This window comes from Lissotriton vulgaris, chromosome 5, assembly GCF_964263255.1.
Source record: "Lissotriton vulgaris chromosome 5, aLisVul1.2, whole genome shotgun sequence".
NCBI lineage: Eukaryota > Metazoa > Chordata > Amphibia > Caudata > Salamandridae > Lissotriton > Lissotriton vulgaris.
In genome coordinates, this window is record NC_141693.1 from 1820117260 (window position 1) to 1820139676 (window position 22417).

A 22417-nucleotide genomic window follows, 5' to 3' on the forward strand; every position below is an offset into this window, starting at 1 on the left:
TTCTTCTAAAGGAACTAATTGAATAGCATACTTTTGTAGAAGTGCTAGAACTTTCTGTTGAAGCAGAGTCAAGGGGTCTGTAGACATTGGACGCTGCCTGGGTGGTATGTTTGGGGGGGTTGCTGTGGGTTCTAGGCAGTAGCCATTTTGGATAATCTGTCTCACCCACCTGTCAGTTGTGATGGAATTCCAGACAGGTAGGAACTGTGATAATCTGCCCCGACAGGAGTGGAATGCTGTAGGGGAAGCAGAGGGACGTCACTGTTTGGGAGTGGAAGAGGAACGGTTATTACTTCTACCTCTTCCCTTATTATTATTGCCTCTGTATCCTCCTCTAAAGTAGCCCTTGTTAGAGGAGGTCTTTGTGTGAGTTTTGAAAGATGTATATTCTCCGGTTTGCTTGGAGCCTCCTCTATAAAAGGAGCGGCGAAAATAACTTTGTCTATGTGGATTGTAGTGCTCCCATAGACTTAGCTGTGTCCGCGCCCTTTCATTTTCTCTAGTGTAGTGTCTACTTACGGCCCAAACAATTGGTTTTGATTGAAGGGCTGGTTCAAGATGGTAGTCTGCACCTCCGTCTTAAACCCTGAAATGTGTAACCACGCATGTCGTCTGAGTATAACACTAGTATTGACTGCTCTGGATGCTGTGTCAGCTACATCTATTTTTTTTTAAATATATTTTTATTGCAGAGTTAGAAACCACAGAATACAAATAGTCAGCCAGTGCACTCGTGACCTCCCCCCGGTCAATAGTAGAACACAGATCGTACACAGCCATTCAGCCCGCATCCCGGAGGCCGGGCGGCATAATACTCCACTCAATAGGAAAACATCACTGTGCACGTCCCATAGGGACCATGGTTGATATATCGTTTTACGTATCTGCTTTTACCCCCCCCCCCCCCCCCCCTCCCTCAACAACACTCCGTCAGCCATCCCAGTGGTTATCGGTGGTACCGCCCATGTCGGGTCCTGCCCCGAACACTGTAGGTCTATCATGCCTGGCCGCACCCCCCAGCCATTCAACACTCCGCACAGTACTCCACCATCCTATTGGATTCAAGGTGCCCTGTTGGGCAACCATCTATTCGGCTTCCGGCCCACCCCAAACTCCCATTAACCAAACCCCCCCGAGCCCCCCCCCCCCCCCCTGGCAACTGCTAAAGGTGTATGCCTCGTTCCGACGTGTTGGATGGATCCACTACAGTGCGGATTACGATTCTGTTGTGTTCGCCCCGCAGTGTCCGCTGGCCTAATTCCCACCGTCCTCATCCTCCACTAAAGAGTCACGCAAGGCCTGCACCACTAACTCCCACGCACGCGCCACATCCAAAGCCTTCTCATTCCCAATCTGTCAGCTACATCTAGTGCACATTTAATAGATGCATTATATATTAATTTGGCTTCTTGTATGAGCTCTGTTTAAATCTTTGTATTGATCTGGGAGGTGCTCTAACAATTTATCTAATTTATCGTAGTGAGCCCTGTCATAGCGTGAGAGCAGGGCTTGTGTATTTTCTATGCGCCATATATTTGTAGCCTGCGCAGCAATCCGTTTCCCTGACGCATCGATAACCTTGGATTCCTTGCCAGGAGGAGGCGTGTCACCAGAAGTCTGGGAATTAGCTCTCTTCCGTGCATTGGCCACTACTAGCGAGTCTAGTGGCAGATGTCCCTTAATGTAGACTGGATCAGATGGTGCTGGTCTACATTTCTTCTCTATTCTTGGATTCAACACTCTACAACACACAGGGTCTTTAAATATTTCCGGAGCATGTTTAATGACTCCTTTGATCATGGGTAGTATTTGTGTAGACCTTTGTGACTGCTCAAATTAGTCTAATAAAAAATCCTCCTCAATGGCATCAGAGTGCATTTTAACCCTGTGGTAAAGGGCAGCTCTATTTAAGAGGTGATTAAACCCAATGCTATCTTCTGGAGGGGAAGGTTTCGTTGGGTAGAACCGAGGATCAGGAATGTCAGGCACATTAGTTGCTGGGAACTCTTATATCCTCATCTGTAGGATATGTATCTGGGTTGATACCTTCATCTACAGGTTATGTGTGTGGGTCTGGTGTGTCACTCACCACCTATAACGTACTCATCAGTGTGGTGTGATGATGCAGGAGATTGAACAGGACAAACTCATGGTGAAAAGTAAGGAGGAATAGGTGAGGAAGGTGAAGGAGAGGAAGGGTGTATTGGCGAAGTTGCACAATTCTTTTTGGAAGGAACCACAGGTAGAAGTGGTGTCTGCTGGTCTCTTTTAGTAAGGAATAGCTTCTACATGTCCAGTTTTTGGGTTGATATGGACCTTCTTTTGTTTAGGATCTGGCCTTAACAGTTTCTCTTCCTCTACAACCCTCTTCAGCGTCGATTTTTTGGGTGCCGATAGCGGTTGTTTTGTGTTTTTTTGCTGTAGGAGTCGTTACAGAGTCCCGTGGCAAATTTTTCGGTGCCAAAGGTGGTTTTGGCTTGGCAGGCTTGTTAGAGGGTTTAGGCGTCTCTGAATCAGGCCATGGAGTCTTGGGTACAGAGGTTGGGGGCTCTGGAATGGAAGCAGGTCTTGTTGGCTTTGAGGCGTCGAACGCTGGCTTTCCCTCTATTTTCGGAACCGGAAGGTTTCGGAGCCGGAGCTTTTTGCGGATCCGGTACAGTTTTTGGCTTCGGCGCCGGTGCATCTTTAGGTTTCGGTGCCGAAGGGTCTTTGTCTTTGGGCACCGAAGGGAGTTTTGGCTTCGGTGCTGATGGAAGAGGTGGAATTGGCATGTGCGGCTTGGTCGGTGCAGAGGCACCGGAAGGCTTAGTTTTCCTTGGAGCAGAGCCCGAAGGCGGGGTGTTTGAGGGGATATTTAGGTCCTGACTGGGCTCTATGGGCGGAGTGCTGACCGTTGCCTTTGTCTTGGGCTGTGTCTGTTGTGCAAGGGCAAGAGTACTCACGGGTTGACGAGATGGAATGGAGTCATCTGAGTCCTCTGCCTCTGATATGATCTGGGGATCAGGGGAGTCTTCCTCAGAGACGAGTAGAGCCTCGTCCTCGGAGATGTCTTCGAGTGGATCCTCGCCTCCGGAGGGGTCTTCTTCGACGATCTCCTCGAAGATGGCCTCCGGTGCTGAGGCTGATCTCATCTCGTGTCGACAGGCCCTCCAATCCCTAATTGTCTTCGATCGGAAGGACGCACAAGCTGTGCAGGTTGACTAGTCTGGGTCTGGCGATAGACAGAGGTTGCAGACCTCGTGGTGGTCGCTATGAGGGAATTTTGCTCGACATACTGGGCATCTCTTGAATGGAGTCCTGTCCAAGAGGCATTTTTTCTGTACGGCACCGATTGGCCCAACAGCCAGCGTCGACGCACCGGAATGTTGCTGATGGTGTCGAAAGTAGTCTATTTGATGTCGATATGGTTTGTATAAAGATTTTACGCTTTAAATTGCTGGGAAAGTTTCTAGCCGGAGCGGAAAGGTTTCATCCGAACCCAGCGGCGGAAAAAAACAATCTGAGAATGGAGTCTATGACCATGCACAGTTTTGTCCAAGGGAGGAGTCACCTATCTCGTGACTACAAAGACTTCTTCCAAGAAGACAACCTGCAATCATCCGAGGCCAACACCAGGTGGCGATCTAATGCTACGTGTACACTCTGCAGCTCATATGCCTCGAACAGTAGTATTACACTTCAATTTATTATCAACCACTCTACCATTCTCAAATGCGATCAAGATATATAATCTAACTGCATACAATACCGATCTTAGCATATTTTCAGCTTTGGGAAAGTAATGAAGGATAGGATAGAAGTATTTTAAAGGAAACTACATGCAACTGTGCCACAAGATGTATCTTTAATCAAAAGCATACTCCTCCATACAGTGACTAACACTTAACAAGAAAACCATTAGCAATATATACAATTTCACAAAAAGGATGAAAACATAACTGGTGAAGATAAATAGAAAAAAGGGGCGAAGAATTCAATTCATGGGAGGGAAGAGTAAGAAAACTGCCTCAGAAAGAGTTGAGACTATGTGCTCATGTAACTCAGACCATATGCAGTCTCTTAGCTTTTGTTTTTTTGCATGAATGCTGACGAATTGGGATTACGCCCCAAGGCAGATATGCGCCACAGAAACCATTTGAAGTAGTCCTCATATTTGGATTTTTTTCTTTTACACTTTTGGTTATTATTTATTTATTTATTTTGAAAGTTTCATATAGCGCGAACAAGATCTTTGCAGATATCAGAGCGCTTTACAAGGACAAGGGGGTGATAGAATAATAGTATGTAATAGTTGAGGTAGTTAGGTACAAGGTGCATAGTTACATAAGTAGGTCAAAATACAAGAGGTAGGTCAAAGTTGAGGTAGTGTAGGTACAAGGTGCATAGTCAAACAGATGCGTGCATAGTTACATAGGTAGGTCAAAATACAAGAGGTAGGTCAAAGTTGAGGTAGTGTAGGTACAAGGTGCATAGTCAAACAGATGCGCCAATAGTATAAAGGTACAAAAAGGAGCATATACTTGTTTAAGCGTGCTTAAAATGCTTTTGGAGATAGCATAAAGGTAGGCAAAGTTGAGGTAGGTGAGTACAGGGTGCATAGTCACACAGGTGCATCAGTAGTACAAGAGTAGGAATAGTTGAGGTGGTGTAGGTACAGTATGCAAAGTCAAACAGGTACGTCAACAATATAGAAATATACAAAGAGGGAACGTATACAATCAAATAAGTCGATAATACAAGTAATACAAATAGTCCAAGGGGTCAGGCAGGTAGTACACAGCGGATTCTTGAGAAATACAGAATAGATCATGTGTATTTAGCCATGAGGATCGCTTTTACTTCCTTCTTAAAAAGTTTGTTGGAGGAGAGGAGCCTGGTTTCAGGAGGGCGTGAGTTCCAGATCCTGGGCGCCATTCCTGAGAAGGAGCATTTATAGGTTTTTTCCTTCCGAAATCTTCGAGGCTTCAGCAGAAGATGGTTTGTGCTTCTAGTAGTTCTAGAGCCACCAGAAATTGTCAGCTTTTGAGTGAGGCAGGCGGGTGAGTTCATGTGTACAGCCTTGTGTGTCATGCAGGCGATTTTCAGATGTATTCTGGCTTCAAAAGGTAGCCAGTTCAGGGATTTAAAGTCAGGGGAAATATGCGAGTGTTTTTTTGAGCCAGTGAGGAGTCTCGCGGCAGCGTTAAGGGACGCTCTTAGGGGTGCCGTTGTAGTTAGGGGGAGCCCGCAGAAGGCGGTGCTACCGTATTCTATGTGTGGGATGACTATAGATTGTACTGCAGTATGGAAGTCTTTGGCTGGAAGGAAGGGTTTAAGTTCTCAAGGTATTGATTTGGAAGTTCGCTCCTTTCATTGCCATGCTGATGTGTTACTGCATGCTGAGATTGGCGTCAAGTGTTATGCCTAAAGATTTTGCTGAGTCTACAATGGTAGGTTGTACATTTAGAGCCGTTAGGTGCTTAAGCCATGTTTGAGCTGTAGAGATTTTTGCGGGAGGTGAGATCAGGAGGAACTCAATCTTCAGCGCATTGAGTTTGAGGTGATTCTCGGCAAGCCAGGATTGGGTGTTTCTGATCGTGGTGTTCAGAAGCAGGATGTCCTTGGGAGATTGTATTTTGAGATAAAGTTGGGTGTCGTCTGCATACATGTGAAAGTGAACATTGGATGCTTGGAGCAAAGTGGGGAGAGGTTCCATAACTAGGTTGAACAGTGTTGGGGAGAGGGAGGATCCTTGAGGGACGCCTAGCGATACTAGTACCAGAGAGGACATCAGGTTGTTGCTTTTGAATCATAGACCGGTTGTGTAGAAAGGAAGTGAACCACTTGAGAACAGTCCCAGTTAAGCAACTTCAAGTGTGATAGTTTATTTTCTTTGTAAATAAACATCTATTGGTTGTGGTTGGTGGATAGCACGTAAATAAAGAAAATTCCAAAAGCTAAAAACGAGTTACCTAGTTGAAACTATAGTTTTGCGGCGTGGACTCTTCTAGATTCACATACTATGGATATATCCCGCCATCTAGTGGTTTGAGTTGGAAAGTGCTACTTTTTGTCCTTTCTTTTCTTCCAATAGGTGTGTGTGAAGCCATATCCTTCTGGGTTCTGCTACCAACCACTTTGAATCCTTTGAGTGTTAACTCCAGATTATTTTTTCCCACCATGGAGATCGGAGGTGCCTTGCAGACTGAAGAGAAAAACGATGCAAGAAAGGAAGCCCACCAGAAGGAAGATGGGTGAAATGAAGGAAAATTACATTAGGGGGCAATCTTGAGCAAAGCATTTTTTTGGCGCTGCTCAGATTACACCTCATGCATTAAGGCAAGTACACATTCCCTGCCTTCGATTTTTTAAACACTCTCTCGGTATCTGGAAAATGTGATGCAGAAAATCTTTTTTTTAAAGCCATGAATTCACATGTCCTGTTAGGAGGCGGAGTCCTTTAGAGTGTGTGTGTACAAATAAGGGTTTTAGCACTCACTTCTGCTGGATGACCACACTGTAATGCTTTGTGAAAGTGTGTAATGACCCCTTTGAGGCACCTGCATGGATATTTAGAGCCATGCTTCCCAGGAAGGAGAGTTGCTCCCTTCTTCCTTATTTTGTGTGCCTATGGCCTTTCGTTGTGTTGCTCCTGCTGTCTTGTCACAGTATTATATGTCCTGTACTATCCAGCTTACAATAGTTCCTTTCATGACAGGGGAGCATTTCCTTGCGTGAGTGAAGGATACAAAGAATGGTTCTTTTTCCCTGATGGATTTTGTCTTCTCTGTAGTACATTACTCTTCGTACATCCAGTGCGTGAAAGGCCTTCTCTGCCAGAGTGCTTTCGAATGCTGGAAAAAGGTCAATAAGCGAATGGTCTTGTTACCACCTTTGGTATGAACCTTGGATTTGTTCTTAACACTTTGTCCATGTGGATTTTAAGATATGGTCCTTGAGTGGTGACAGCGTAGATCTTGACAACTCTTCTCCGTGAGGTTATGGTGATTAAAACAGCTGTTATTAGAGTTCAGAACTTGAGTGGGTGCATTTTGCAATGGTTTGAGAAAGGATGCCATTAAGTAAGAGCTATATTTAAGTTCCAGATTGTCATGGGCGTTCTTGGGGGCATTACCTTTTTTGCTTCCTTTAGGAACCTGTATCACTGGGTGCGTGAAGAAACTTCTCCCAGGTACCCCTCTCATGTATGCTACAATGGCTGCCAGGTGGACCTTGACTGAGGAGTAATAGCCGCATATCGAAGAAGTGGGTCAAGCATCTGATCAGAATGGCCTCTTGTGCTCAGTCTCTGCAGTCTCCCTTCTTGCACTAGTGTAAGAATCTTACATTTTTAACATCTTTGTCAGCCGCCTTGCTTCTAACAAAATTTCCATTGCTTTCTTCAGTAGGTTATGGTGACCAAATGCTATGTCTCCAGGAGCCATGCTGCCAAACTGATGCGTCTGGTTCCAGGTGTCATACTTCACCTTCCTGTATTCTCAACTGGTCCTGGTGAATTGGAAGGTTTATGAACTATCAGAGAACCATGTCTGTTGAGCCTATTGTGGGCCTATCATGATTACAGTGATGAGTTGCCTGCACTTATGCATTACCACTGGAATTACTGGGATTGGGAGAAAGCGTAGGCAAATATCCCCAATCGTTTTATCAACAGAGCATATAAAATATGGATGCAAAACGCTAGCATTTCGCATTCCTGTCGGTCTACATGTATGTACTGTATGGCTTCTTTAGAGTTCCATTGACGTCTGATATTTAGTTTTTACATGAAACTCCCCATCCTGTGATGGTCACCAGGGGACCTGGTGGTTTGAATGACTTTCCCAACATGAGGCTCTGTAGGTTCCATTACTTCATTACCTTCTGAACTTTTTAACAGCCAATAGATTGTCGCAACTCCCGGTTGTCTGATCATTGTTGTAGCCATTCTTGTATTGGCTATGTGTGGTAATAGGGAAAGCAGGATGCCACCCTACCTATCATTTTTCCCCAACGTCAGAGTATGTCCCTTGTGAGAGGAGATTGCTCAATCTAGATTTTATCCCAAAAGTCAAGATGGTAACTTGGTGGTGTATTTTGTACACCATGAACCTTAGAAATTGTCTAGGCTTCTTGTACATTGGTATGAGGCAAGACTCCTTGGGGTCTATGGCTGGCATGTAGTCCCCTTCCCCTATATGGATAATAAAATCTTGAAGGGATGCAATATTAAATTGTGTTTGTTGACAAAGTGTTTTTAGAGGGAGTACTGGTATTTGGGTCTTGTCTGGTTTTGGTACTAGGAAATAATGTGAGTAGACCCTACGAGTCACTTGTAGTACTAATTCTATAGTTTGTTTGCTTACCAGGACTTATTTAAGACGTTTTATATAGCGCTGGCTGGACCCAGGAGTATCAGAGCGCTTTACAAGGTGTTTCAATACAGGTACAGTGTGTATAAGCATAGACAATGGAATAATAAAAGAGCAAGTCCACATAGGATACATGACATTCAGATAAGCGAGTAAAAACAAATTGCTAGACATTATGAATGATACAAAATAGCGGTCCCAGTTTGGCAGGAAGCCTCACTTAAGTATACAAAAGAAAACATGCAAGAGAACTGAGGGTCATGTAGAGGGGAGGTAGGTGATCATATAGAAGGAAAGGGAGTTGGCCAGGCGGGAGGACAATTCATATGCGGAGCAGCTAGTCGGGGTGATGCAGAAGGGCGAGGCTACCAGGGAGTGATTATAAACCCCAGTATTTATTGAGGAGAAGAAGTTGGAGTTCTTTTTTGAAGCTGGGATAGGACTGGTTACAGCGGAGGTCTTTTGGGAGGGCATTCCAAATAAGTGGGGCATTGCCTGAAAAGGAGCGTGACTGAGTGGAATTCTTTTTCTGAAGGGGGGGGATAAGTAGGAGGGTGTTGGAGCTTCTCAGCGATCGCGTGCAGCCTGCTTTGGTCAGTTTGTTGGAGAGGTATGTCGGTGTGTTTTGGTGGAGGATTTTGTGTGTAATGCAGGCTGTTTTATAAGTGGATCTACCTTCAATGGGGAGCCATTTAAGGGATTTAAGGGCGGGAGAGATGTGTTCAAATCGTTTGCAGTCTGTGATAAGCCTAGCCGCAAGGTTGAGCACAGATTTAAGAGGTGCCAGGTGGGTTTTGGGAATTCCGGTGAGGGTGGCATTGCCGTAATCAATGCGCGAAAGAACAAGCGATTGGACTGCCAGTTTACAGTCATCAATTGGGATGAAGGGCTTAATTTTCTTAAGTTTACGGAGGGTAAAGAGGGCTCCTTTGGCAGAGTTGTTGATGTGTACGTTGAGAGTTAGGCGGTTGTCAAGGGAGATGCCCAAGGATTTGACTGAGGTGGCTAGGGACAAGGAGCAGTTGAGGGCGTTAAGGTCTGTGATCCACTTTTGGATAGGGAGCTGATTGTTTTTTGGGGAGAAAAGAATAATTTCAGGACTTATGCTTCCTGTCGTACAAGTTATTTACCTTTGGTAACAATGTATGTGGTAGAGACGATTCTAGTCGTAGATTCCTCAACGTATAATTATCCCGAGGCGTGAGACTGGATCCGGAATATTTCTCTTTTCCCAAGCATCTCTGCATGCCGGTACCGATTGACTCCGCCCAGACGTCGTCCGCGGACATGTCAGTGAGGTCGCATTAGCCCCAACCAGTTTTCTTCACAACGCGGAGCCATCACAAACAAAAATCCAAGAATATGGAAACAGTGTGCGAAACAGATAAACAAAGGAAAGAAGGGAATGGAGGGGGGGGGGGGGGGGGGGGGGGGGACAGCCCATTCAGGAAAGTGCCAGGCACAGTGGCACCAAAAGTCATAAAAAGGGAAGAGCAGAGCACAGAAACTGCAAGTAACCCTGCAAGCAATTATAATATTCTCCCTGGAGACAGAAAGCATATGAAAAACTGCAGCAGACGAAAGCCTGCAACCACAGTCCATTAACAGTGAAGGACAGAAGAGTAACTACAATGTACCCCAAGACAACACTCAGGGAAAGTTTCGCCCCCTGAAAGGAGTTGTAGGAGAGTAGGGTCTGCAATCCTATGATCACCCAGATTTTTTGCTTTTGTTTCACTGGTTTACGACTTTCTCTGGCTGTGGGCCTGCCAATCAGACCCACAGCCTGGCTGTTCTTTCTAAATTACCACATGTACCCTAGGTGCATTTACCAATTGGTACTGGGCCACCTTATCAGACCCTGTAACTCAGGGCATAGGTGTACCCAGGGCTGCCAGGGGCTGCAGCATGTATTATGCCACCCCTGGCTGGCCTCCTAAATTTGACACAACTGGCTGCATGACAGCTGGGGCAAAGTCGTGTAATCACCCTTTGCTGTAGGTGTAGTATACCTATACCTAACCCTAAAATGGACACAGATTCCTATCAGTCACTCCTATGGCAGGCCTTAACAATCCTGAAGGCAGAGTGCTTGGAATCGTGTGAGATGGTGCTCTGGCATGAGCTGAGCCTGTCTGCAGCTTGCGGAATCAAGTCCCAATAGCTGTTCCATGATAACGCATACCATATACTCTTAAGTGCATTATAATCCTCGCGGTTAAATGCTAACTTTGGTATTGCTTTATCAAAACATGTCGAGTAAGGTGTCATACGAATTGGAATACTAACCCCTCGCCAATTCTGGCGACGGGGTTAGCATTCCACCCTTCTAGAGGGACACGACATGTATGTAACTGTGAACCCCGGTTAAAGTTAACTGAAGCCTCAGCTCCACAAAATGGATGCTGCCACCACAGACACGAGTCTGACCCCCTGCAGCTGGGAGTCCTTCCAGCGAGGGGAGCCTGGACAAAGGGTTTCCTGTCAGGGGCGGTGCTAGCACTGTCCCAGACATGGTTTTGTGTATCCTGGGTAGGCAGGGCTTTTCAGGAAGGTGACTGCTGAGTGGCACCCCGGTGCTCACTACGCATAGGCCAGTCAGAACCAGTTCCAGGGGCACACCAGCCCCTGGCCTGGGGAAGTCCGGCAGGGGAGAGGGGTGTAACCACCCCCCTCCTGGTCCCACCCATAGGCAGGACCTAGTCACCGGGTCAGCCCCCTTTTTTAATATAAAGATAGGAGCTGGCCCCCTGTTCAAATTAGATCATCTTTGGAATCAAGATACGACTTTCTTCGAAAGGACTTCACGATTTCTTCATCAAGATTCTCCCTTGTGGCTAAGGAGTAGTCACCCTGCATCAAGCGGGCACCATCCTAAGAAACACTGCGGTCTGCTGCAAGTCCTTCACGAATCCGACGACCCAGCTCGACGAGACCCGGCTTCCCTGGCACCTCTGACCTCTACTCACCTCTACAGCAAAGCTGAGAACCGTGAGTGCGACGAGACCGAGGGACCGACGATCGCCAAGACTGCACGACATCTTTACTGCAAGCCCACCGTGTCCTCCACTGGTGAGTGCTTTGGGGTCCGAGAAGCCCCGACCCTGCGCAGCTCCAGCACCCAAGGTCAGCCTCCCTGCATCTCCACGATCTGCTTGGGGCCCTTCTGCTGTTTGCTGTGCACCGCGTTGGTTGGCTACTAGCCGGCTGGCTTGTGGCCTTCTGAACGACGCCCGACGACATCACTGCTGCTGGTCTGGTTGCTCCAGACTGGCCCTTGCTTCCTTCTTGAAGAGAGGCACCCCGGACCCTCCTGGTCCACTCCAGACGCCATTTTGAGTCCACCGCGTGGGCTTGAATTTGCCAAGGCTTTGTTGCCCAATCCTGGGTCCAGCGACGCCGACAGCTTCTATCTTCGTGGGACAGCTCGATCCTCCATCCTGGTCGCCGACAACGCCTCCTGGTCCGTGAGATCTTCGAGCACAGCGTCACCCACTCACCTTGTCGAGGTGGCTACCATCCGGTGCCCTCCTGGTGCCCACTGACTACTGGCTAGTAGTCTCGAACTTGGTCCCCTCTGCTTTCAGGTGTCATCTTCCATCGATCCAGGCTTGGATCCACCGAACTTTCTTCACTGGTCGCCTGCCAGCAACTTCTTTCTTCCAGGCTCCTGGTCCGTCAACGAGGATTCCCGACGTCCTTTGAGTCCTATGCAGCTGCAGCCCCTGGGCTAGGTAACTTCGGCATTTCGGTGCCCCAGCATAGCCTCACTATCCAAGGGTCAGAATCTACTTTCGTTTTCCTCCTACCAGGTCGGGTTCGCCCGAGAACACTAACTTTTCAATTCCTAGCTACCATAGACTTTTGTCCGCATCTCGCGTGAGAGTGCACACACTGCACCCGAGTCCCCTGGGTCTCCTCGAAGTAATCTAACGATTCTATAGTCAAGTCCTAGCGATTCCAAAGCCTATTAGTACTGTACTTACCTGCTAGTAATTTCGCATTCCACTTTCAGAGTATATGGTTTTCCGTGCCCCTCGGGCATTTGTATATACTGTGCGAACTTAAGTATTTTTGTAAGAGTTTTGGTTTGTGCTTAGTACCCTGTCCTCATAAAGAGTACAGGGCTGTTGTGATACTTAATAAATAACTGTTTATTTTCATAACACTTGTGTGGTGTCCTTTCACTTGGTGTTCAAGGGGTATATGTGTGGTAAACAGCTGGCTTAACACGCCCTCTCGAGTCTTTAGCCTTAGACTGCTCGTATCCACGCTACTAGGATAGCTGGTCTATAAGGTTGACTTACAACCAATCATCAATAAGGGTTGCTGGAATGATACATAGTGTTCACTAGAATAGTGAGCACTGCATATCAGGCCACCTTCTCACAGGAGTCAAGACAGAGGTTCAGTCAAGGGACCCCAAAGCAGAGAATTGCACATGAGTCAAACTCCAAACCAGGAAAAAGGGAAAAAATGAGAAGGCCCCACACTGGAAACACCAAAGTGTAGGAATGCAGGAGCACCCATGAACCTACCAGTCAAGGAGGGAAAAGAAGCAAACCCACCAAACAAGCATCCTGCTAGGGAGGGGTGAAAGAGGACATGTGCAGAAGACAAAAACACCCAGAGGCAGGAGAGTGCGTAAGAGCAAGCTAATGGCCCTCGCATAACAGGGAGGAAGGGCGGGTCGTGAAGGAATCTGTGGCTAGAATAGTCTCTACCAGATACATAGTTACCGAAGGTAATTAACTTGTACATCTGATAGAGACTACTAGCTGCAGATTACTTAACGTAGAATAGATACCCTAGCCATACCCACAGGGAAAAGAGGATCTGAGAGAGGACCCCACCAGCCTGGACATAACAGAAGGCCCCATAGGGTACGAGTCCGACAGACAGGGCGAGGAGCCCTGTTCCCAAGGCAGGGGGAACCCCTACAGTCAGAACACCACCGTTCCCAAAGGGGATGCCGGAAAAAGAAAGGAAGAGGAAGCCCGTTCACACTCCGCAGAGAAAACCGGGACAAGGCAAGAGGAGGCTGAACCACCCCACGCCTATATCAGGCAACAAAAACCTCCATCCAGGGCCAAGGCATGGAAGAGGAAGAACAACCTAGAGACCCCAAGGAGACCAGGCATAAAGGAGGCAAGTCCCCCCCACCAAGAACACACCCGTGGAGAGGGCAGCAGACCCTACCACAGCTAGAAGTCAATAGACCAGACAGAATCGCACCCACAGCAAGAAAGCAGCCGGAAGCAGAAAGAGCAGCCGATGGACACCCAGGAAGACCGGGCAGGGTGCGCCAGAAACAGAGGAACAGAAATCCATCCCAGCCCCCAAGACAGAGCCAGAAGGCGAAGAAGGCCCCGGACACCCCTCAGGAAGGGGGCCGCACACACGACGCAAAAAGAAGTGGAATCAGAGCCATGACGCCAGGCCACAGACGGCAAGGCAGACCTGGCTAACAGCGCAGAGACCCTGGAGAAAGACACCCTGGGCGCCGCCAAAAGCATTCCAACCACCTTGAAGGGAATTGCACCTACAACATACTTAAACGCCAGGGAGAGCAGAGACTCTAAGGCGACCACAGCTTCCAAGCATAGAGCAAGCTATACAACAGCTACCACTAGCCCACCTAGGGTATGTTAAGTCTCAAGATATGGAAACCCTCTTAGGAAGAAACTTCCGCAGCAGATGACAACCGAAAGATCTGCAGGGAAAAACCTCCTGCAGAAGGCTTGTCAAGCAGCCAAGAAAAAACAACCAGAAGGCCTAATCTGTGGGCCAACCTGAGGTAGATAACCCAAAGAAAAAACACAATCAAGAAGGGCCGGCAAGCAGCTAACAGAGCCACAGTCCAAACAAAAGAGGACTCAGGCACATGAATCACACAGATCACACAACTGGGGTAACCAGAACAGCTCCCAAGAACCAGATCAACGCACATGTCACTGAGGGGAGGAGAAGGAGGAGGAGGCTTAAGTCCCGCCAAGCACCTCCGGATGGCAGAGTCTGGCGGAGCGTGGAACTAGAGTGCCATCGAAGGGACCACCAGCCGTTCCCGAACATTTTCTAGGAACAGCCAAGCATGGCGGCGAAGGGCAACAGAGGAAGCCATGGCCCGACCAAGCACCTCAGATGTCCAGAGCGGAGCGATGAATAAACGCGGCCAGCTCTCTCCCATCTAACGCATGGTGCTGCAAATCAACACCAGCACCTCCCAGAGCAGCTGCAGATCCAAGGGACTCCGCCGAGTCACACAAGCAAGAGGTGGCCCTTGCCAACAAACAGTGTTAAAGGGCCCGCAGAGCCGCACTGGTCGAAGCAAACATATTGCGCCCCATAGAGTCCAGCCAGTGGGCCTCCCGTGATGGCGGAGACAACAGCGTAAGCAGAGGGAAAGGCAGTCCGCAAAAAAAGCCCACTAGCAGAGGGGTGGAGGGACAGACACCATGTCACGTGGTCCTAGAAGGTGCAGAAGGTATTGTACAATTGAAAGAAACCGCTGCACTCCCAATGTGAAGAAAGGGGTAGTCAAGTAGTCCTTTGTAACAATTTTTTAGGTGCTCAAGGAACAAACACCTTCTGGTTCCAAAAGGTGCAACAACAACAACGAGAGAATAGAAAGTCTTACAGCAAGTAAGAACTAACCCCGAGCACTCTGAATGCACAGAAAGTGCGTGGCTATAAATAAACTTGAAGTAAATAGCGTAATTTTCAAAACTTCATGAATGTTTTATTCGTTGGAGTAATTCATGTAAATCCAAACTATATCCATTAAGACATATTTCTTCATATGTTGATTAAACTTCTAGTAAGAATAAATCCATTGCAATTCATGGCACATATTCAACACAAGGTGAAATGGAAACTTCAATGCATTTCGTGCTAGAACAGCACTTCTTCAGGGGGATATATGTCTAAATTGACGCAAGCCCTTACCCCAAACACCACTGCATAGCACCCACTGAACCTAAAAACAATGCTACATGGTCATCCTTTGACACCTACACTGAAGAGGAATTTGGCAAACTGCCCAGCACCTTGAAACCATCCAATCACCTCACGGACCCCCTCCCGGCTAACGCTGTCAAAGACTTCAGCCCGCTGCTCCTTCCACTCTGGACTAAAATTATCAACAGCTCACTCCAACAAGGAACCATCCCCGACGCCCTCAAAGTCGAACAAGTCACACCATTACTAAAGAAACCTACAGCCGACCCATCTGATCTAAACAATTACCGTCCCATTACCAATACTCCCACTCTCGCCAAACTCCTGGAAAAATGCGCACAACTACAACTGACCAAACACATTGATCAGTTTGATCCTCTCAACTCATCAATCAGGCTTCCGAGCAGGACACAGTACAGAAACCGCTATGACGCACATAATTGACGCCCTTCAAATCCTTGACCAAAATGATACCTGCCTCCTCATCCTTCTTAAGCTCTCCTCAGCATTCAACACCGTTAAACATGAGAATCTACTCGAACTATTAAACACAAGAATGGGTATATCTGGAACTGTTCTCAAGTGATTTGCTTCCTTTCTACACAACAGGTCGCAAAAATTCAAGTGCAACAACCTTATGTCCTCGCCAATACCTGTGTCGTTAGGCGTCCCCCAAGGATCCTCCTTATCCCCAACTTTGTTCAACCTAGTTATGGAACCTCTCACCACCTTGTTACAAACATCCAATGTACTCTTTCACATGTACGCCAATGACACCCAACTATATCTCAAAGTGCAATCCCCCAAAGACATTGTACTCCTGAACTCAACGATCAGAAGCACCCAATCCTGGCTTGCCGATAATCATCTCAAGCTCAATGCTTTGAAAACAGAGTTCCTTCTGATCTCACCTCCCGCAAAGATCTCTACCACTCAAACTTGGCTTAAAAACCTAACTGCACTCAATGTCCAACCAACCATCGTGGACTCAGCAAAATCTCTGGGCATAACACTCAACACCAATCTCAACATGCAGCAACACATCAGCAAGGCAACTAAGGGTGTGAACTACCAAATCAATACACTTTGGAAGTCTTTGGCTGGGAGGAAGGGTTTGAGTTTCCTAACTGCAGTACAAGCACTAGTAATCCCTCAAATAGAATACGGCAGCATTGCCCTCTGCGGTCTCCCTCTAACTACTACGGCACCCTTAAGAGCTTCTCTAAACGCTGCAGCGAGACTCATCACTGGGTCAAAAAAACACTTGCATATCTCCCCTGACTTGAAAGCCCTGAACTGGCTGCCTTTTGAAGCCAGAATGCATCTGAAAATCGCTTGCTTGACACACAAGGCTGTTCACCTGAGCTCACCCGGTTACCTCACACAGAAGCTGACAATCACTGGCGGCTCTAGAAACACTAGAGGCACAAATAATCTTCTGCTAAAACCTCGAAGATTCCGGAAGGAAAAAACTTATAAACGCTCCTTCTCAGGAATGGCACCCAGGATCTGGAACTCAATCCCTCCTGAAACTAGACTCATCCCCTCCATCACACTTTTTAGGAAAGAAGTAAAAGCTATCCTCATGGCTAAACACATTTGATCTATTAACGTGAATTTTAAAAGTCTCTGCACCGATCTGTATTAGCTATGATCCCTCGATTATTCGTATTACTTGCATTATTGAATTACCTATCTATGCTTACAACTATTTTTACTACTTGCATTATTGATGTACCTGTTTACTATGCTCCCCCATGTACATACCCCACCCCACCTATACCTACAACTGTGCTGTACCTTATGGCCTGTTATTCACCCTCCTGGTGTTATGGCCTGTTATTCACCCCCCTGGTGTTATTCTATGCTCTGTAAAGCGCTCTGATATCTGCAAGGATCTTGTTCGCGCTATATAAAACTTTCAAAATAAATAAATAAAAGAAAAGAGATGAAACACAAGGTAGGTCGCTGATATACAGGAGTGTGAAGTGCACAAGAATATAAACAAAGAACTTTGAGGAAAGTGAAAAAACTCTGAAGGAAAACCCAAGGTAAACATATTCTATGCAAATGTGGGAATAGGTATCTAGTGAATCAAGATTCAGTGCAGTGTGGTATCGGGGGAAAAGCGGGTCCTTTCCCTGCGGCGTCTAGTGCTCCTTTTCGGGGGCGTGCTTAGACGACCTAGGCTTTATGTGTTTTCGCCGCCTGGGAGGCCATTTCGAAGGATCTGCTGGGCTTTTGTCCCTGGATGGAGCTGAAGTAGTCTAAATGTTGGCCACCAGTGCTCCTTTTGTGGATTTAGACTGTTTTTCGATAGTCTGTTGGGGCTTTTGGGGTCGACTTCTCTCGTACCTCTTTTGTAGTTTTCTTATCAGTCTCTACGACCGTGAAGTCATCTGGTCCCTCGGAGATGTTGTCCTCTTCGTCACTGGAGAGGCCCAAGTCCCGAAGCGACGAAGGTTGGCCTTTTCCTTGCATACTGTAGTTGGCTATCCTCTGCCTCTAGCTAGTCCTGAGAGTCTTCGACATGAAGACTGAGCAGGCATTGCAATCCTTGCTTTCGTGGTCGACAGGCAGAGGTTGCATAACGGGTGTTGGTCCTTCTGCGCGTACTTGAGGTGGCAATTGCGGCATCATTTGAACGGGGTCTTGTCCATACCTGCGCTCAGGGGGCACCCTATGTGCACATTCTCCGTTGGACGTCAAAGTATTCAAAGTTCCCCTCCTTCTTCATCGTCCCAGCGGTCTTGTTCCTGGATGTATTCTCCAAACTTATTTGGTAGATTTCAGCTTTTTCCTTCTTTTCTCCAAAAACTTTGGAACCTCTCAATGGTGAGCCAGACCCAAAGGCGGACAAAAGAATCTGAAGATGGCGCCCAAAGGTGGGAGCTTCCGCAGGAAGCGTGCCGACATCGCATGAAGTACACTAGAAGGTGGGACGTAGACGCCCACCTGGGCTACGAAAAAAAGAAAGAAAAGACTACGATTCCAGACCCAACCACTAGACCGCTGAATAATGCACAGCATAGTGAATCCAGAAAGATTCACACTGCAAAACTACATTATCAAAGTCAATCAATGCTTGAACAGAAATGTTGGCGAGATCAAAATTGTGGGACAGATAAGGAAACATTTGTTGCAGCACAGAAAACAGAAGCAGGATTTACACGACAAGTCAAGCTTAATGCCCAGGAGTAAGCAGAAGTACAATGGTTGATCATAGATGTGAGCCAAAACCTACTGTCAGTCTGGTTGCGGTTTAGGAATAAGCAGAATATCAGTTAGGTCGGTTGAATTAAAAAAGAACCTTCATCCACAAGCAGGTATCTTCCAGTGCGCAAAGTAGCAGGTAATGGTCTTTATTACCAGAGTATCATCATAATAGATGTACTGAGTAATTACCAATAGCCGAGAATAATGCAAGCATTCCATCGATAACTTTTTTTTGTGTGCTACGGGTATGCCCAGACGTGGGTCCCGTGCACAGCTCCATCGGTTCAAGCTATACCGGACTATTGAGTCCTAAAAAGGGCAAAACCGATTCAGTTCAGAGAGGACATGGCCTGGCAGTTTGGGCTGGACTGTTCAGCTTTCACCCTTCTTCAATGTGAATTGCATATGGCCGGGTCCAAATTGAGGCAGCATGGTGTGCAAAATAACGATGGACTGTGACACTGCCTGAGTAATTACCAATGTCTGAGATTAATTCAAGCTTTCCAGCCATCACTTTTCTGACTGCTTCGGTGCAAAGTAAATATTACAGCACAATCATTTGCAGGAATGACTGAGGCTGTTAAATGTGCAGCAAAATCAGTGTCCTTGTTGCTTTACAAAGAAACTATTCCCATTTACAAATATGGCTTCTTTCCTCATACTTGGAAAGTAGTATGAAACTTACTGTATAGGTGTTGCAATGTTAAGTGATCAACACTTTTGGGCTTGCCGGAGTTTCATTTTAAATAAACCTATACTAGAATATTCAGATTTTACACCCATTTTACCACTGTTGCCTCATCTTAAGTCTACCTACGTGGTATTCAGATACGCTTTGAATAAATTTTTGTTGTTAGACCTTCCCAGGACCGCCCACAGACAATTTAGGGTTCACATATGACTAGTTTCATTCCTGAAACTCATTTCAGACTGAAAAGCATTACCTATAAAAAGAAGCAATGTTATATACAATGGTATCAGCAACAACAACCTAAACGTTCGCTACAAACTGATGACTGGATAACTATGAAAACACTGGTTTTAGGTCTGTCCAGCAGCACGCTAAGCAGAATACATACCATCATGGAGCTGTAGGGGGCAGCACCAGGAACACCACCTGGGGAAGGAGGCATTCCTCCAGAGGAGCCAGGGAAGAGGCCAACAGCAGCCAGATTGAGGCCAGGAATAAGGTGAGACTGCAACTGTAAAGGAAAAAGACTGCCATTGACTGGTAATGTTTAAAGATGTGCAAAGGTTGCGCTATCAAATACAACATTTCTTCTTCACCATTCATAACACCTAATACTCCAGCAATAAGTTCATTCCTTCATTTTGAAAAATGTTCAATTGGGAATATTTTAACGTAATTTCTGCTTCGTATATCTGGTTAGGGAGTATACACAGTGAGATAAGGAAGCCTATTCACAAAAGTACAAGGGCTATTAATGGGGAAGAAGGGCGGGGGCGCATTCGCAGCAAAGTAAGAAAACTATGCATCTCTCTAATTGGGCTACGTACCACATGTGTCATCAACAGAACAAGTTGGAATATGCTACTTACCAGTATGCATCTGTTCTTGGCATGTAGGGCTGCTGACATTCATATCTGTGCAAAGATCGCCCGCCTAGTGTTGGGTCCGGATGATTGCACATTGTTGTCCTGGAAGAGTCTTTGAAGTATCACAAGATAGGTGGCTCCTCCCCTGGACTACATTGCGCATAAGCATCCTCTCCATCTTCAGATTGTTTTTCGCCATTGTGGCAGAGATGGAGTGTAATACAGTAAGTGATGACCATGCCTGAGAATGATTCTGAGTGCTACAGCTGCGACAGGCACCGGGGAGGAGGGTGGGCGATTTGAATGTCAGCAGCCCTACATGCCAAGCACAGATGCATACTGGTAAGTAGCATATTCCGTTCAAGGCATGTGGGCTGCTGAATTCATATCTGTGCATAGAATAAATAGCATTTACCTCCTTAGCGGCGGTTGCCCGTGCCAGCTGCAGCAGTTTTAAAAAGAGTTCTGAGACCAGCCTGTCCTACAGCGGCTTGCTGTTTGGAGTGTACATCTACGCAGTAGTGTTTGGTAAATGTATGTATGGTGGACCATGTGGCTGCTCTACATATGTCTTCTAGAGGAATGTTACCTAGGAAAGCATTGGATGCCCCTAGCTTGCGTATGGAATGCGCTCTTGGGGGGAACTGTTAAGGTGCGTTTTGCTTTATGATAACAGATTTGCATGCACTTAACAATCCATCTGGCTATACCCGATTTGGAAATGGGGTTGCATTTGTGTTGTGGAGAGAAGGCAACAAACAGTTGTTTAGTCTATCTAAACTCTTTTGTCCTGTCGATGTAATACAGGAGAGCCCTTTTAACATCTAAGGTGTGCAGTGCTCGGTCTGCCACAGAATCAGGGTTTGGAAAGAAAACGGGCAGTTCTATGGTTTGATTAATGTGGAACTGCGACACCACCTTGGGCATGAATTTAGGGTTGGTACGTAGCACTACCCTATTAGCATGAATTTGTAGGAAAGGTTCTTCAATTGTTAGGGCTTGAAGCTCACTAACTCTTCTCAGCGATGTGATGGCCATCAGAAAAGCCACTTTCCATGTAAGAAACTATCTCACAAGATAGAAGAGGTTCAAAGGGTGGCCCCATGAGCCTGGTGAGAACTATGTTCAGATTCCAGACCGGTGAAGGAGGGTGTCTGGGAGGGATCACTCCGAGTCCTTCCAAAAAGGTTTTAATGGCAGGCAAGGGAAAGATGCTGCCTGTTTTGAAGATAAGCTGCTATGGCGGCCAAATGTATCCTGATGGAACTATACGCCAGATTGCATCGATATAGATGCAACAGATAAGAGATTTTGCGTGGACGCATCCAGCGGATTAATGTTATTAGTGGAACAGTAGATGACAAACCGCTTCCATTTGGCTGCATAGCATGCCCTAGTTGTAGGCCGCCTTGCCTCTTTGATTATGTTCATACATTCAGGGGGCAAGTTGAGGTAGCCACATTCTATGACCTCAGGAGCCATATCGCAAGGCGCAACTGTTGCGGATCTGGGTGCTGAATGTCTCCACTGCTCTGAGTGAGGAGACTGGGCGTGAGGCGCAGCCGTTGGTGAGGCACCACTGAAAGTTCCAGGAATATGGTGTACCAGGCCTGCCGGGCCCACGTTGGAGCAACCAGGATGAGAGTCATGGAGTGCTGCCACAGTTTGCGTGCCACTAGCGGTATGAGCAGTGCTGGAGGAAAAGCGTACGCAAATCTGCCTGACCAGTTCATCCATATCGCATTGCCCTGAGACTGCGGGTGTGGGAACCTGGCGGCGAAGGTTTGGCCTTTTGCGTTTTCTTTTGTTTCAAATAGGTCTATCTCTGGATGACCCCACTGCTGGAAACATGGTTGGAGCACCGAGGGGTGTATCTCCCACCCGTGCATCTGATGGCTGTGCCTGCTGAGCAGGTCTGCCATCTGGTTGTCCTTGCCTGGGAGATGTTCTGCCAGGAGGAAGATGTTCCTCTGGATAGCCCACTTCCACCTGCTCTGGGCCAGATGAGATAGCTGCGGAGAGTGTGTGCCTCCCTGCTTCTGGATGTAATACTGGGCAGTCATGTTGTCCGTCCGGATCCACACGACTTTGTTGCACAGGTGCAATTTAAATGCCTTCATTGCCATGAAGATTGCCATCAGCTCCAACAGATTGATCTGCATCTTTTGCTACTGCGTTGTCCATAGTCCCTGCATGATATAATGGCGGACATGCGCTCCCCAGCCTTGGAGAGATCCGTCCGTCAGCACTATTTGTGGGACAGGCTCTTGAACGGTCGTCCCCTGCAAAGGTTTTGTGTTTTCCACCAATGCAGAGAGTTGTATGCACGACCGGTC

The 22417-nt window shown here is 47.0% G+C and overlaps 1 protein-coding gene across 1 annotated transcript in view; it reads right to left on the reverse strand.

Annotated features, from left to right (window-relative positions):
- Positions 1 to 22417, reverse strand: part of IGF2BP1 (insulin like growth factor 2 mRNA binding protein 1) — a 402021-nt gene that overhangs the window by 77978 nt on the left and 301626 nt on the right. The window contains exon 10 of the mRNA XM_086924241.1: positions 19604 to 19726. Within this exon, the coding sequence (XP_086780367.1) occupies positions 19604 to 19726 (123 nt within the window). The remainder of the gene's footprint in view (positions 1 to 19603; positions 19727 to 22417) is intronic.